Raw genomic sequence first — 12390 nt, forward strand, 5'->3', positions numbered from 1 at the left:
CTAGGAAAGCAATAATCTTTGGGCTTTGTGTCTAAATGGCTACATGCTCCTCCATTTGCACCTATAAGGCACCTTTCATAGACTTAACAACAAGCCTTTTACATGCAGATCATGCTCTGATCTAAAAGCAGACATTTGTGAATTTCCTTGAATGTGTTTATATTCTAACCTGGAGCTATAGGGACATTTTAATCATTTAAATTATTGTCCCAGGTTCAATACAAGTTAAGCTCAATCGAAAGCATTTGTTTCGTAATGTTGAGTGCAACAAAAATATAATTTAAATTCTCCCCTCGTTTATTAAAATAAAGAAGCAAAAATCGTAGTTACATTAAAGACACTTACAATGGAAGTAAATGGGGCAGTCCATAAATGTTAAAATACACACCCTTTCAAAAGTTTAAAATTAGACTTGAGTCATTATATGTTAACATGATTTAAAGGGATAGTACACCAAAAAATGAAAATTCTCTCATCATTTACTCACCTTCGTGCCATGTGTATGACCTTCTTTCTTCAGCAGAACAAAATGAAGATTTTTTTGAAGTATATTTCAGCTCCATACAATGCAAATGAACTGTGATCAGACCTTTTTAGCTCCAAAAATCACATAAAGGAAACATAGAAGTAATCCATATGACTCCAGTGTTTAAATCCATATATTCAGAAGCAATATAATAGGTGTGGATGAAAAACAGATCGATATTTAAGTTATTATTTTACTCTAAATCGCCACTTTCACTTTTACATCTGTGATGGCATGAGGGTGAATAAATGATAAGAGAATTTTCTATTTTGGGTGAACTATACCTTTAAGACTGATAAATTCATTACCATGACAACAAAGTTGTAATATTGGATATAACTTGACAAAGATATGGTTAGTGAGCAATTTTATCAAACTAAAATCATGTTGACACATATTATGTATGTCTTTATGCTCTGCTTTTAAAACTGGGTGTATTTTAAAGTTGATGGAATGGCTCTATTTACATCCATTGTAAGTGCCTTACTCTAATCACAATTTTTGCTTTTTTTTTGTAATATGAGGATGAGGGATGAGTCAGATTATTTTTTGTTATAATAAACTTTATGCCACAAATGCTGTCGATTGAGTTTAACTTGTATTGAACCCAGAATATTCCTTTAAGGCAAATAGAACTGTAAAATGTAGATTTGTTGTTTTATTCTTGTGAATTTAAATGATAGTTCAACCTAAAGTGAACATTCTGTCATTGTTTACATTTTCTTACAAACCTGTATGACTTTATTTTTTCCATGTAACATGAAAGATGTTAGGCAGAACAAGATAGTTCACCCAAAAATGAAAATTCTCTCATCATTTACTCACCCTCATGCTATCCCAGATGTGTATGGTTTTCTTTCTTCAGCAGAACACAAACAAAGGTTTTTAGAAGAATATTTCAGCTCTGTAGGTCCATACAATGCAAGTGAATGGTGATCAGACATTTGTAGCTCCAAAAATCACATAAAGGAAACATAAAAGTAATCCATATGACTCCAGTGTTAACATCCATATCTTAAGAAGCATTTTTATATGTGTTTGAGAAACAGAACATTAAGTCTTTTTTACTCTAAATCTCCACTTTCACATTCACTTTCAGATGTGAAAGTAAAACTAAACAAGCACTTTTCAGATGTAACTTTCAGATGTGAAAGTGGAGATTTAGAGTACAAAAAAAGACTTACATTGTGATCTGTTTTTCACCCACACCAATTATATCGCGCCTACAAATCTGAGATATTCTTCTAAAAATCCTTGTTTGAGTTTTTCAGAAAAAAGGATGGCATGAGAGTAAATGATGAGAGAATTTTCATTTTCGGGTGAACTATCCCTTTCACTTTCATTGCATGGAAAAAAGATGCAGTGTAAGACTGTCAGTCCCTAACATTTTGTTAAATGTTAATTTAAATAAAATACTGTAAGGAATAACATGCCACCTCTACTTTTATTATTGAAAAATGTCAAACAGGAAATTAGTTCATTTTGGCCAGGCTGTGGATCATATGTTTCATTGTAAGTCTAATCCCCCATATGATGCCCGATAACCATGTGCTACCACACCAGCCTTTTATTAAGAATATATGTGCTGCATAGATCACTTTTAAGTATAATAAACCAGCTGGAGGAAGCTGATTGTCATGTGTGTGACTGGCGGGATCCAATGCTTGGTGTTTATTCCGCCCACATGTAACTTCTTGTATTAGTGTCAGTATCCCTCGTTAGCTGATCTGAAATCTGTGTGCGGCAGCCCGGCTCACACCTCCTGGAACATCAGACTCAATCAGCATCTTACTAGGCTGCCCAGCCTGCCCCATCCCCCATAGACCGGATTACCCTCCCAATGTCTACCTGACCACTATTGTGTCCCCTCAAGGGCAGTAGCCTCAGAACAAGATTGTGTCCCATAAGTTTCACTGCATCCAGAACCAAAGTTAACCCCCTTATTAGCGGTACCTGCTAACCTGGGGAAATGGCTAGTTCCAGCAAAAACACATTGCAAGTGAATGAGCAGCGCCACTATGGCTCCACGTTGTCTTTAGAAGAGAAATGTGAGCAATCTTTCTTCCTCTTTTACTACTACAGGGTGGAAGATGAGGCGGTGCTGGACAGAGGGGCATCGTTACTCAAACACATGTGTGATGAGGAGGAAGTTGAAGGTAAGACCATGTACCTCATTTTTGGTCTTAGGTCACTTATTTATTGGTAAAGCACATTGTTTTGATTGTTTTTTAGTTTGTAACCTAAGAAATGTTTCCTATTGTGCACTTTTGGCTTTTGCATTTATGCAGTTGGAACATTTAATGAGTGGTATGTTTCGTATGTTTACTTGGGGGTGATGAGGATGACACACATATTGGATGACGTTGTGTTGACACTGTCAGTTTCCTTCCGGTCCAAAGATGGATCAGACGTTTAAATGTGACTTAGTGGGTGTTGTTTCTTAGAATTTTGTTTAGGAACTTTTATAAAAGTACTTTTGATTTCTTTGTCAGAGGCAAAAAATAAATAATAAAAAAAGAGGCAGACAGCTATCAGTGTAATCTATTAATATGGACTAATTCTAGACTCAGTAATAACAAAGACACAGATTTTTAGGTCCTCAACAGGTGGAGCTGGACCTGTGTTTCATCATCTCTCTTTGTTCAGATTTCATAGCTTTAAGTCAGGGGTTCTCAATGGGGGCATTTAAAGGATGCCAGGGGGCGCTGAGAGCAAATTAGTAGAGAGGGGGGCATTAGGTTACAAGTGGAGGGCATTTATCAGTCATAATAATCAAATCTATCGTCAAGTTCCTCTTTGCATTAAAACATTTATCATGACTAGGAGTATATCAGTTGGTTCTCAATTATATAGGTTGGTACGCATTTGTACCGCAGTTCATCTGATTTTGAAGTCTAGCGATGCATCTGAAGTATCTGGTTTAGCAGCGTCAAATACACAGGCGGAGGCACAACCTCGGCTAATGCACCTGAGCTCTTAAAGCTCGAGCTCAGTGAGAAGTAAGTCGCGAGAAGCGGAAACCATTTGAATTCGGCACATAATTCAACATCACCACCCTTGAATTTACTTTAGTAACACTAACTGTACTTTTGGAAATAGATTGATAATAAATATTATCATATCACTACTTCAGCTCTATTAAATTTGTCATAGGCTATATTGGGGAGTGAGGGAATATAATACATTTTTGTTACATCTTATAAATATTTATATTTTGTATTTATTGTTTTTACATGTGTTTAGAGTAGGTCTGCTGTTTATAATTACAAAAATGCCATAGTTTGTTTTATAGAAATCACGTTACATCTAACCATGGTAGTGAAGAAGATCCATGTGTTTACTATGGTCTTGTTACAAATACCACTGTTAAAACAATAAAAATCAAGTGTTTACACCCCAACGTGAGTCATGCGTAAGCCCCTTAAGAGTAGTATGTTACTATGCCAGAGTGTTTCCATGTTTTTAGACTAATTCCTTTTTGGACACTGTCTTTTGCAATTGATCTTTCACTAAGCCCCACCTTAAAAGCGCTTCTGACCAATCCTGTCTTAGCAACTGTTGCCCTGCTGCCATTACTCTGACATGCGTTTGCTATTTCCAATGACAGCCTATGTAAGTAAAGTGTGTTTAAGTACTTTTAAGTGGGATTATATAAAAATAATCCAAACAATTTAAAACACGTTGTTGCCGGGTCATTTGTAATAATGACACAATTTACCCAGAGAGGATACCCGCGTGTTTTTCTTTCTTTTTAAAAAAATCTTTAAATAAATCTGGAGAAGAGCATGTTATGGATTAAACTGTGTCAGCCCTCATTCCCAAATTAACATATAACATCTGCAACGACACCCTGTACATTTTCCCCAAGGTAAACTAAAGATAATAACTGAACGTTAATTTGTTCATGGATTGCTTCAAGTCATAGTAAAAGCGATAGTAAATAATCAGTTCACAGCATCAAAAATGAGTATGTTATGAGACCTTATAAACAGTTCTGTTCACTTACACAAATGTTATTAGATGTGTAATCGTTATTAAATGAAGCTTTTCTCTTTTCAAGTGACTGTAATAATCGTTTGCCTTGATTCTGATTCACAGTCTCCACAGTTTTTAATAAATGTACTGTGTAATTTAACAATTTCTTTTACAAAATACTTCAGATAAATATGCATTACAATGTCATTCTTCAATCCAGCCCATGTAAAAATATTATCCATTCCATTTATGACAATATTTTGCCAAAAACAAACAATCTCCCATTCATTCCAGTGGGAAGTTCTGCAGAGCTTGTTAGAGCAAGCAACCATAACCAAGGGGGGTGGAGCTCAGCGAAGGGTCAATTACCCCTCTCTTAGCTTGCAAGGGGGCCACTACTTTTATAGAAATGGCAATTGGCATAGATATTGCTCTAAAATGATTATGCTTACTTTGAAAACAAAAGTAGTCTTATCCAAATTGGCATTACCCTGACCTCAAAGTAAACTAGCAACATGTGCCTGGTAGACAAAGACTCTGTATGTGAAGTTCTTTTAGTCAAAGAGCTTTATTCGCAGCTATATTAGCATGCACAGTGGTGGATCACTATCGTCTGTTCTTGTACCCTAAAATCTCAACAGCTCTGTTACTGCGGTAACACAGAGTACTCAGATGTTGAAGCCCATAGGGCCCAGCCAGAATTTGGGAATAAACTTTATCCAGTGACGAATTGCGTGCCACTCCAATTCAGGCCTCTTTCTATGGTCCCATAAAAAAGTGTTCCCCCGAAAGAACAGGAAACTTGGCACAAAGCTGGCCCGACAATGTGTGGTTCCTCCTCTTAGCTCTCCCTTTCCTCCTCTTAGTCCTGGCTCTTACTCCCCTTTCCTTATTTTGCTCTCGCCCATCCCAGTTTAGGTGGGATGCCTATTCATAAATGGTTCTTGATGATCTTTCAGCTTAATCTTTTTGTTTATTAAAAAAAGCAACCAAACAAAATGTCAACAATTAACATGAGAATGTTTTTAGAACATACTGTATATTGGAAGTGCTCTGGAGCAAACACATCTAACTGATTCTTAACTTTAGACAAATAGATATATAATTAAATCACTTCCTCAACCTAAATGTTTTCTTCCAGCCTTTTTCAATCAACCTCAATTTACATCCAAGTAAGTTTTTTTTCATCCCTTTTTCTCCCCAATCTGGAATGCCCAATTCCCAATGCGCTCTAAGTCCTCGTGGTGGCATAGTGACTTGCCTCAATCAGGGTGGCGGAGGATGAATCTCAGTTGCCTCTGCATCTGAGACCGTCAATCCGCACATCTTATCACGTGGCTTGTTGAGCGCATTACACGGAGACATAGCATGTGTGGAGGCTTCACACTATTCTCCACAGCATCTATGCACAACTCGCCATGCACCCCACCGAGAGCGAACCACATTATAGTGGCCATGAGGAGGTTACCCCATGTGACTCTATCCTCCCTAGCAACTGGGCCAATTTGGTTGCTTAGGAGACTTGGCTGGAGTCACTGATCACGCCCTGGATTTGAACTCGCGACTCCAGGGGTGGTAGTCAGCGTCTTTACTCGCTGAGCAACCCAGGCCCTCCAAGTAAGTTTAAGTAATTATTTACATAACATTCTTGGTATTACACATCAGTAATAATTATTACAATCTCACAATTAAAGGCATTTTCTCAAAATACATATTTATAGTGTTGCTCAGTACTTGTTATTACCTGTAACCTAAAGTACATTCTAATATTAAAAGAACTAATGTAAAGAACACATAATAAAGTTACTCATATCATAATCTTAACCTTAGAATAAGATTAGAAGAATGATGATAAAATAAGATAAGGAAATGATAAGGGAGAGATGAAATGATGAGATAACACACAGCAAAATCAAACAAATAGAGATCACCTTTGGAAAGACAATTGTGACATCATCAAAGGCTGTGATCTCTCAATGGCAGTGAGAGTTTATTGTGGAGGAAGAAAAGAGACAGCAGGGCTGCGAATCCCATTTCAATGGGAGTACACTCAGCATTACTTAAAAGAATGGATCAAATCTTTTATGACTGGAGCTCTGTAAAAAAAACAAAAGGACAAGATTTTTTTACAAAATGAAAAAACAAATACAGAGACAAATAGATCTTTGTGCTCAAATAATGATACAATTATGTAATTACGTGACAAGAAAGAAATCGCTGAACAGCTAAAATCCACCTCCGGTTTGTAGGTTTGTTGAGTTCTGTTGATGTTTATTTTGTGAAAATGACTGCCAGACTGCCCATTATTCAGCCTTTTACAAGACTACTTGCCAAATAAACAAACAAATGGATGTGAAACATTGTATTGTGTTGAAATTATGTAAGTATGTGAAAAGAAATAAATCGCTGAACAGCTGAAATCCATCTCTGGTTGGGTTCTGTTGGTGTTTATTGTGCAATTAATGAATGTCTGAGAGTGTAACTCATTACAAGACTACTTGTCAAATAAATAAATAAAAAATAGCAGGAGACATTGATTTGAGTTGAAATGATTTTATTAGCTTAATTGTAGAGAATGCACAGTGATCCGAGAAGCAGGAAAGATGGCTCGCAAATACCCAGATGAGCGGTCTGATACTTGTATGTGCGGTTGTTACATAGAAATATTAGACCACTAGATGGCGCCATTGACCAATCAGAAAGGAGTATTCCAGAGAGCTGTGTAATAAGTCTTTTTAACCCTTTCATACGTACCGTCACATATAACTGGGCCCCGAAGAGTAGCGTCACGCATATGTGATTCTGCAACAGCCAGTTATGTTACAAGCTGCCAGATTCAAATCGGCTTTCGCGCGACACAGGCTACATTGGTCAAGCATCTGTAATTTATATTTGCTCAAACAGTTAATCATACAGTCTTTTAAACCACAAAATAAGCTTATTTTATATACATACATCCAACTCGTCACCAAAGTACCATGATAAAAATTTACAGCTCTTATACGCACAGTCAATACATCAAACGTGATCTTCCTCCGATGCGTGTTGAAATGTTTGTTTACATTAGATTCATCTACCCTCTGCCCCCTCTACCGGCTGTGCAGTGTCACTTGCAAAAATAACTCACTATAGGGGGCACTGCAGGGGAATTTAGATCCTACGCATGAAAAGGTTAATTGAACCTCTAGGGGGAAACCGAAGAACGCCGTTAAAAGTCTAGATGCACTGATAATTGATAATTTTGATAATTATAATTTTTTTTTGTTGTTGTTTGTTTATCTTGCTGTACTTAACATATTTATCTGGGATGTTATCCTTTCAGTTGGTGTATCTTACTTTAAATGGAGATGTACTGTACAGTTTTACTGTTGATTTGTGATCTATGAAGACTGACTTAGAGTAAAAAGTTTTAAAATAAAGTGTTGTAATGCTTTGTTGTTTATAATAATAAAAAAGCATCACTTTTCTGGTCAAATTTTTCAGCATTCAGTTTGACCACTGAATTTTTTTTCCTTTTCTTTCTTCTGTGGAACGATACAGCCACCAAAATTTTCAGTGTAATCTTTTTTTATTTTTGGGCACAATTTTCAGTGCCCATAATTTTTGTACATCCCTTATTACACCAAAAGCTAAAAAATGTATTGCTTTTAAATAAAGCAAGTCATTATGGTGTTGCATGACAGTGGCTTTGTGGCAAATCTTTTTAAGTAGTATTGGAATGCATTAAAATGTTAAGTTAATTGTAGATGCATGGCTTTTTTTTAATATGATTTGCTTATTCAACAACGTATACCTTTTTTGACAATTGAAAACTTAAATGATCACTGAAGCCTAAACATTTTCTAAACCATAAATTGTTTTTAGTTGCCTAGTGGGCTGCTAATATCAGTCAAGCCTGATGAAGCTTGGATGCCTGGTATCACAGGGCTGCAATTGCACAATATGAAACATGAAGTTTCATGAGTTACATACTAAAACAGTGTTGAAACGTTGATATAGCAGATGGATTTCATGTGACTTGGGGAGATGCATGGATAGTGTCTCTATGATATTGACTAAACAGTGGAAGTTCTGCATTACCTGCTAGTACTCCCAACCAAAATATTTAGTTTGACAGTCTGCTGCAAACTCCTCCGGTGAAGTCCATGGATTTTTTTTCTTGCCATACTCAAGGGTGCTGAGACCATTTCCTGCTTTAAATTGGATTGAGGAAGTCATGCCATTTATTTACTTCTTTACTTTGGTTATACCATATGTCTTACCCTGGTGGGAGTAAAAGGAAACAATTGACACCCAGTTCCTGACCTTAACGACATTACACATTATTTATCTTATTTATCTCATAGCCTCTGTTGAAGTGAGCAACTGGGGAAAGGTCACATGGCTTGTGTTATCTAGAGCCATTTATCTCATGACAATTACAATTTTAGGGCTGACACGTGTTTATCTACATCATCATAGGCCTTTTTAATTTACTGGGGGGAATTCAAAAAGAATGAACTGTGGCCATTGATAGTGTTGTTAACTTGAAAATGCTATGTGTCTACTTTGCAGCCGATTCTCTAAAGGAATTATGCATATTCAGGTAACGTTGCAAACATGGCCAAAATATTAGTACTTAATGCGAAGTGCAGTTCTTAGTACTAGGTTGTGGAGGATGCGACAGACTACCATGATCTGACATACTTTGCTTGGACTGTACAGCATCGCTCCATCACTGTGATTTAGAATCATCTGAAAGTGTGCTTGACTATATCATGCGTCTGGATATATGCCCGCTATTCTTCATCATTTGATAAAAATTGGATGAATAACTGTTGCCATAATCAATAGGAAATGTACACAAACATGTCTTTTAAACAAAGTTCTGTTTAATCTACGTTAATTGCACTAGGCTGACAGCGCTGACTTTTTTAAATAAGGCACAATCTATAATAAGTCTAATTTACACAGAAAGGAGGCATGTTTGCACTGAAAAGAATGATCATGACTTCATTTAAATATGCATTGTGCAGCCCTAAACCACTGCTGTTAGCGCCTGTTTAAACTAGATTGTAGATTGTTAGTCAGTAAAGGCCCGGGTATGCTCTTGTGACCGCAAGGGGCGCACTACAACTGCATTGTGATACTCTTTTTGTACAGTCAACAACAGGAAAATGCGCTGACGATGCACACAGATAAGGACCGTCTGCGCATCAAAAAAATCTGGGCCGCACGCGCACAGTTGGTGCAGACTGTGCTGATGACGAAATTTGCGTCACGTATACTATGTGCGTTCAGATCAGCAATGCGGACAACAGAAGTATACTTTGGCCTTAATACACTGGTGGTTGTGCTGAAATACTGCTTGCGCAACTGTTTAGTGAATTCACCTCACTATCTTTACTGTGTTACTTTTCAATTGTATTATATCACATTATATTAATAGCCTGACTTACTTTCTCAATTGTACTCTCTCAGGTCACCACACCATATACATTGGTGTGCATGTGCCTAAGAGCTACCGACGACGGAGACGCCATCGCCGGCACATCAGCCACAAGGACAGAAAGGAGAAAGTGACCGAGAATGCTTCGGACAGGTCGGACGCTGAGAACAATGAAGAGGCCAGCAACAGCATTCTCAAACCACTCAGTAAGCGCCTGCCAAAGAGCTGTCAGTTCACATTAATGCTCAGGGCTTCTTCATGGAGCAAGTCACACACTTACACACACACACAACTACAAGCCAAGGCTGCTGCTGACTCTACTTAGTCCGAACAGATATCCAGAGCTGCCTTGCCAGTGGATGAGTGTGTTTGGACAGTCAGACGCTAGGGCCTCTGCGTGTAAGTAATAACCATCCAAATAGGTCACGATTGCCTGACGTGAGCCGCTGGAGGAGGGAAGTATGTGTGTCTCTGAGATTTCTAATGGTGAAGGATTAGACGCCCAAGGGAGGTCCACTTAGGAGGCGTTTCTGTTGATTTGGAAGCTAGGACTCTGAATGCTCTCTAATGATGTGATAGCTGAAAGGGAGAATGAGGAGGAGGAGAGGAGCTGAAAGCTATCGCATAAGCTAGGTAGAGGCAGACCCAGAAAAAGAACATGATGATTCTAAGGTCTTTTGAGGAAATTTTGCTCAAAAAAATTGGGCAGTGGCCATGGAGACTGTGTTTGCATACTGTATGTTTTTGTGAAAAAGTAGGTTTAAAGAGAAAGTTCACCCAAAAATAGAAATTTAAAAAAGTAATTCTGTCATTATGTACTCACACTCATATTGTTTCAAACCTGTATGACTTTCTTTCTTCCGTGGAAAACAAAATGTGACATTTTTAAGAATGTACTGGTTACTTTTATCCATGTAGTTTCAATGAATGGGGACTAGAGCTTTCAAGTTTCAAAAAGGACACAAAGCATCATAAAAGTATCATGAAAGTGGTTAATATGACTCATGCACTATATCCAAAGGCTTCTTAAGTCATACGATAGCTTTGTTTGAGGAACAGGTCGAAAGTAATGTAAAAAAGTAAATAATCATAGAATTTTGGGTGAACTATTCCTTTAAATTCTTGAATTTATGAAAGTTTGAAAATCTCTTAGTTTTAGTGCAGTTTTCTGAGCTGACTCTGCAAAGCCAGGTTATTTACCTTACACATATTCAGTTCCTAATGGAAACTCAAGTGCAACCAAGCAGAATCCAGTACTTGACAGTGATGTGGAATAAACTGTGAGAGAACCCAGACCTCACCTGACCTGCCATCTCTGGGCTTTCAATTCATTCTCCTTTGACAAAAAGCGTCCTTTATCAAAACACATGGTTTGGAATAGATTAAAAAATTAAAACTACATGACTACATTTTTATACAATATTATACTATAATGTGGCATGTATATTCATTTATTATACTATATTATTATACTATAAATTCACTTTATTTCCTTATCCTCAAATGTATAGTTTTTTTGTTCTATGTTAAAACACTATCCTATACCAGTTTAATGTGGAGAGAGACCAATAAGTAAATCATTCATAGGTGGACTCCATGGGTGCTCTGTCTTCTTGAGTGGTCCGACATGTCAACGTCTGGCTCAACCAATGCTGTGTGAATTTGAGGTGGGACTACCTGTTTTTTTAACAATGGAAGGTGGGTGGGGCAGATGAAGTGCTTTTAGAAACCTGTTTGGAAACGATCATTACCTTTGGTGCCACAGAAATTAAAGAGAAATGAAATGAGACTTGAGTTCATATTCATACACTTATAAAACTATATATAGTATTTTTGTTCACATACACTGTTGTATAATATGTCAGTGTTGGCTTTTTCCTTGAGAAGGATTGTCTGTTGGAAATTGATATAGTAATCCAACAGAATAGAGCAGGCCCACATGAAACAATGCCCTGGCTCGTTGCCTTTGGCCTGAGCAGCATGAGTACTGACCTTTGTCTGTAGATGGATTACTTCCTGATTGTTATCCCTCATCCGGATGCATGTTTGTTAGTATCAATCTTCCTTTTTATATGCTTTAACAAATAACACAGTAAATCTCTTTTACTGTAAATGTAAATAATATGATGTATAAAAGAAATGGCCAACAGGAAATGTTCTAATTACAGGGGTGGATCTAGGGAGGTGCTAGGGAGGGCTTTGCCAATAGCAGAAACAGCAATAAAAATAGTCTTTGTAAATACTTCTCACTACTCGCAATTCAGTAAACTTTCAGCACATAGTCTATGTAGACTCTGTCAGCTGTTCAGAATCAGAACTAGAGATGTACAATTCATTTGAATCACTTGTTTGAGTCGGTTCTTTTCAATATATTTGAACGGGTTAGCAAAATGGCTTGAAATTGGTTCGTTTGCGTTCAGTTTGAATCACTTGTACTGCTGACTCACATGCTGAATCATGT

The 12390-nt window shown here is 37.3% G+C and overlaps 1 protein-coding gene across 9 annotated transcripts in view; it reads left to right on the plus strand.

Annotated features, from left to right (window-relative positions):
- Positions 1–12390, plus strand: part of LOC127434489 (electrogenic sodium bicarbonate cotransporter 1-like) — an 88025-nt gene that overhangs the window by 2658 nt on the left and 72977 nt on the right. For 4 of the 9 annotated variants that reach the window (XM_051687348.1, XM_051687350.1, XM_051687351.1 and 1 more), the window contains exons 3-4: positions 2609–2682; positions 9962–10135. In XM_051687348.1, coding sequence (XP_051543308.1) covers positions 2609–2682; positions 9962–10135 — 248 coding nt within the window. Of the gene's footprint in view, positions 1–2495; positions 2683–9059; positions 9087–9961; positions 10136–12390 lie in introns of those variants that run through there. The other 5 variants (XM_051687338.1, XM_051687314.1, XM_051687344.1 and 2 more) reach the window with 2 other exon arrangements.

Source organism: Myxocyprinus asiaticus, chromosome 4 (assembly GCF_019703515.2).
Source record: "Myxocyprinus asiaticus isolate MX2 ecotype Aquarium Trade chromosome 4, UBuf_Myxa_2, whole genome shotgun sequence".
Classification (NCBI taxonomy): Eukaryota; Metazoa; Chordata; class Actinopteri; order Cypriniformes; family Catostomidae; genus Myxocyprinus; species Myxocyprinus asiaticus.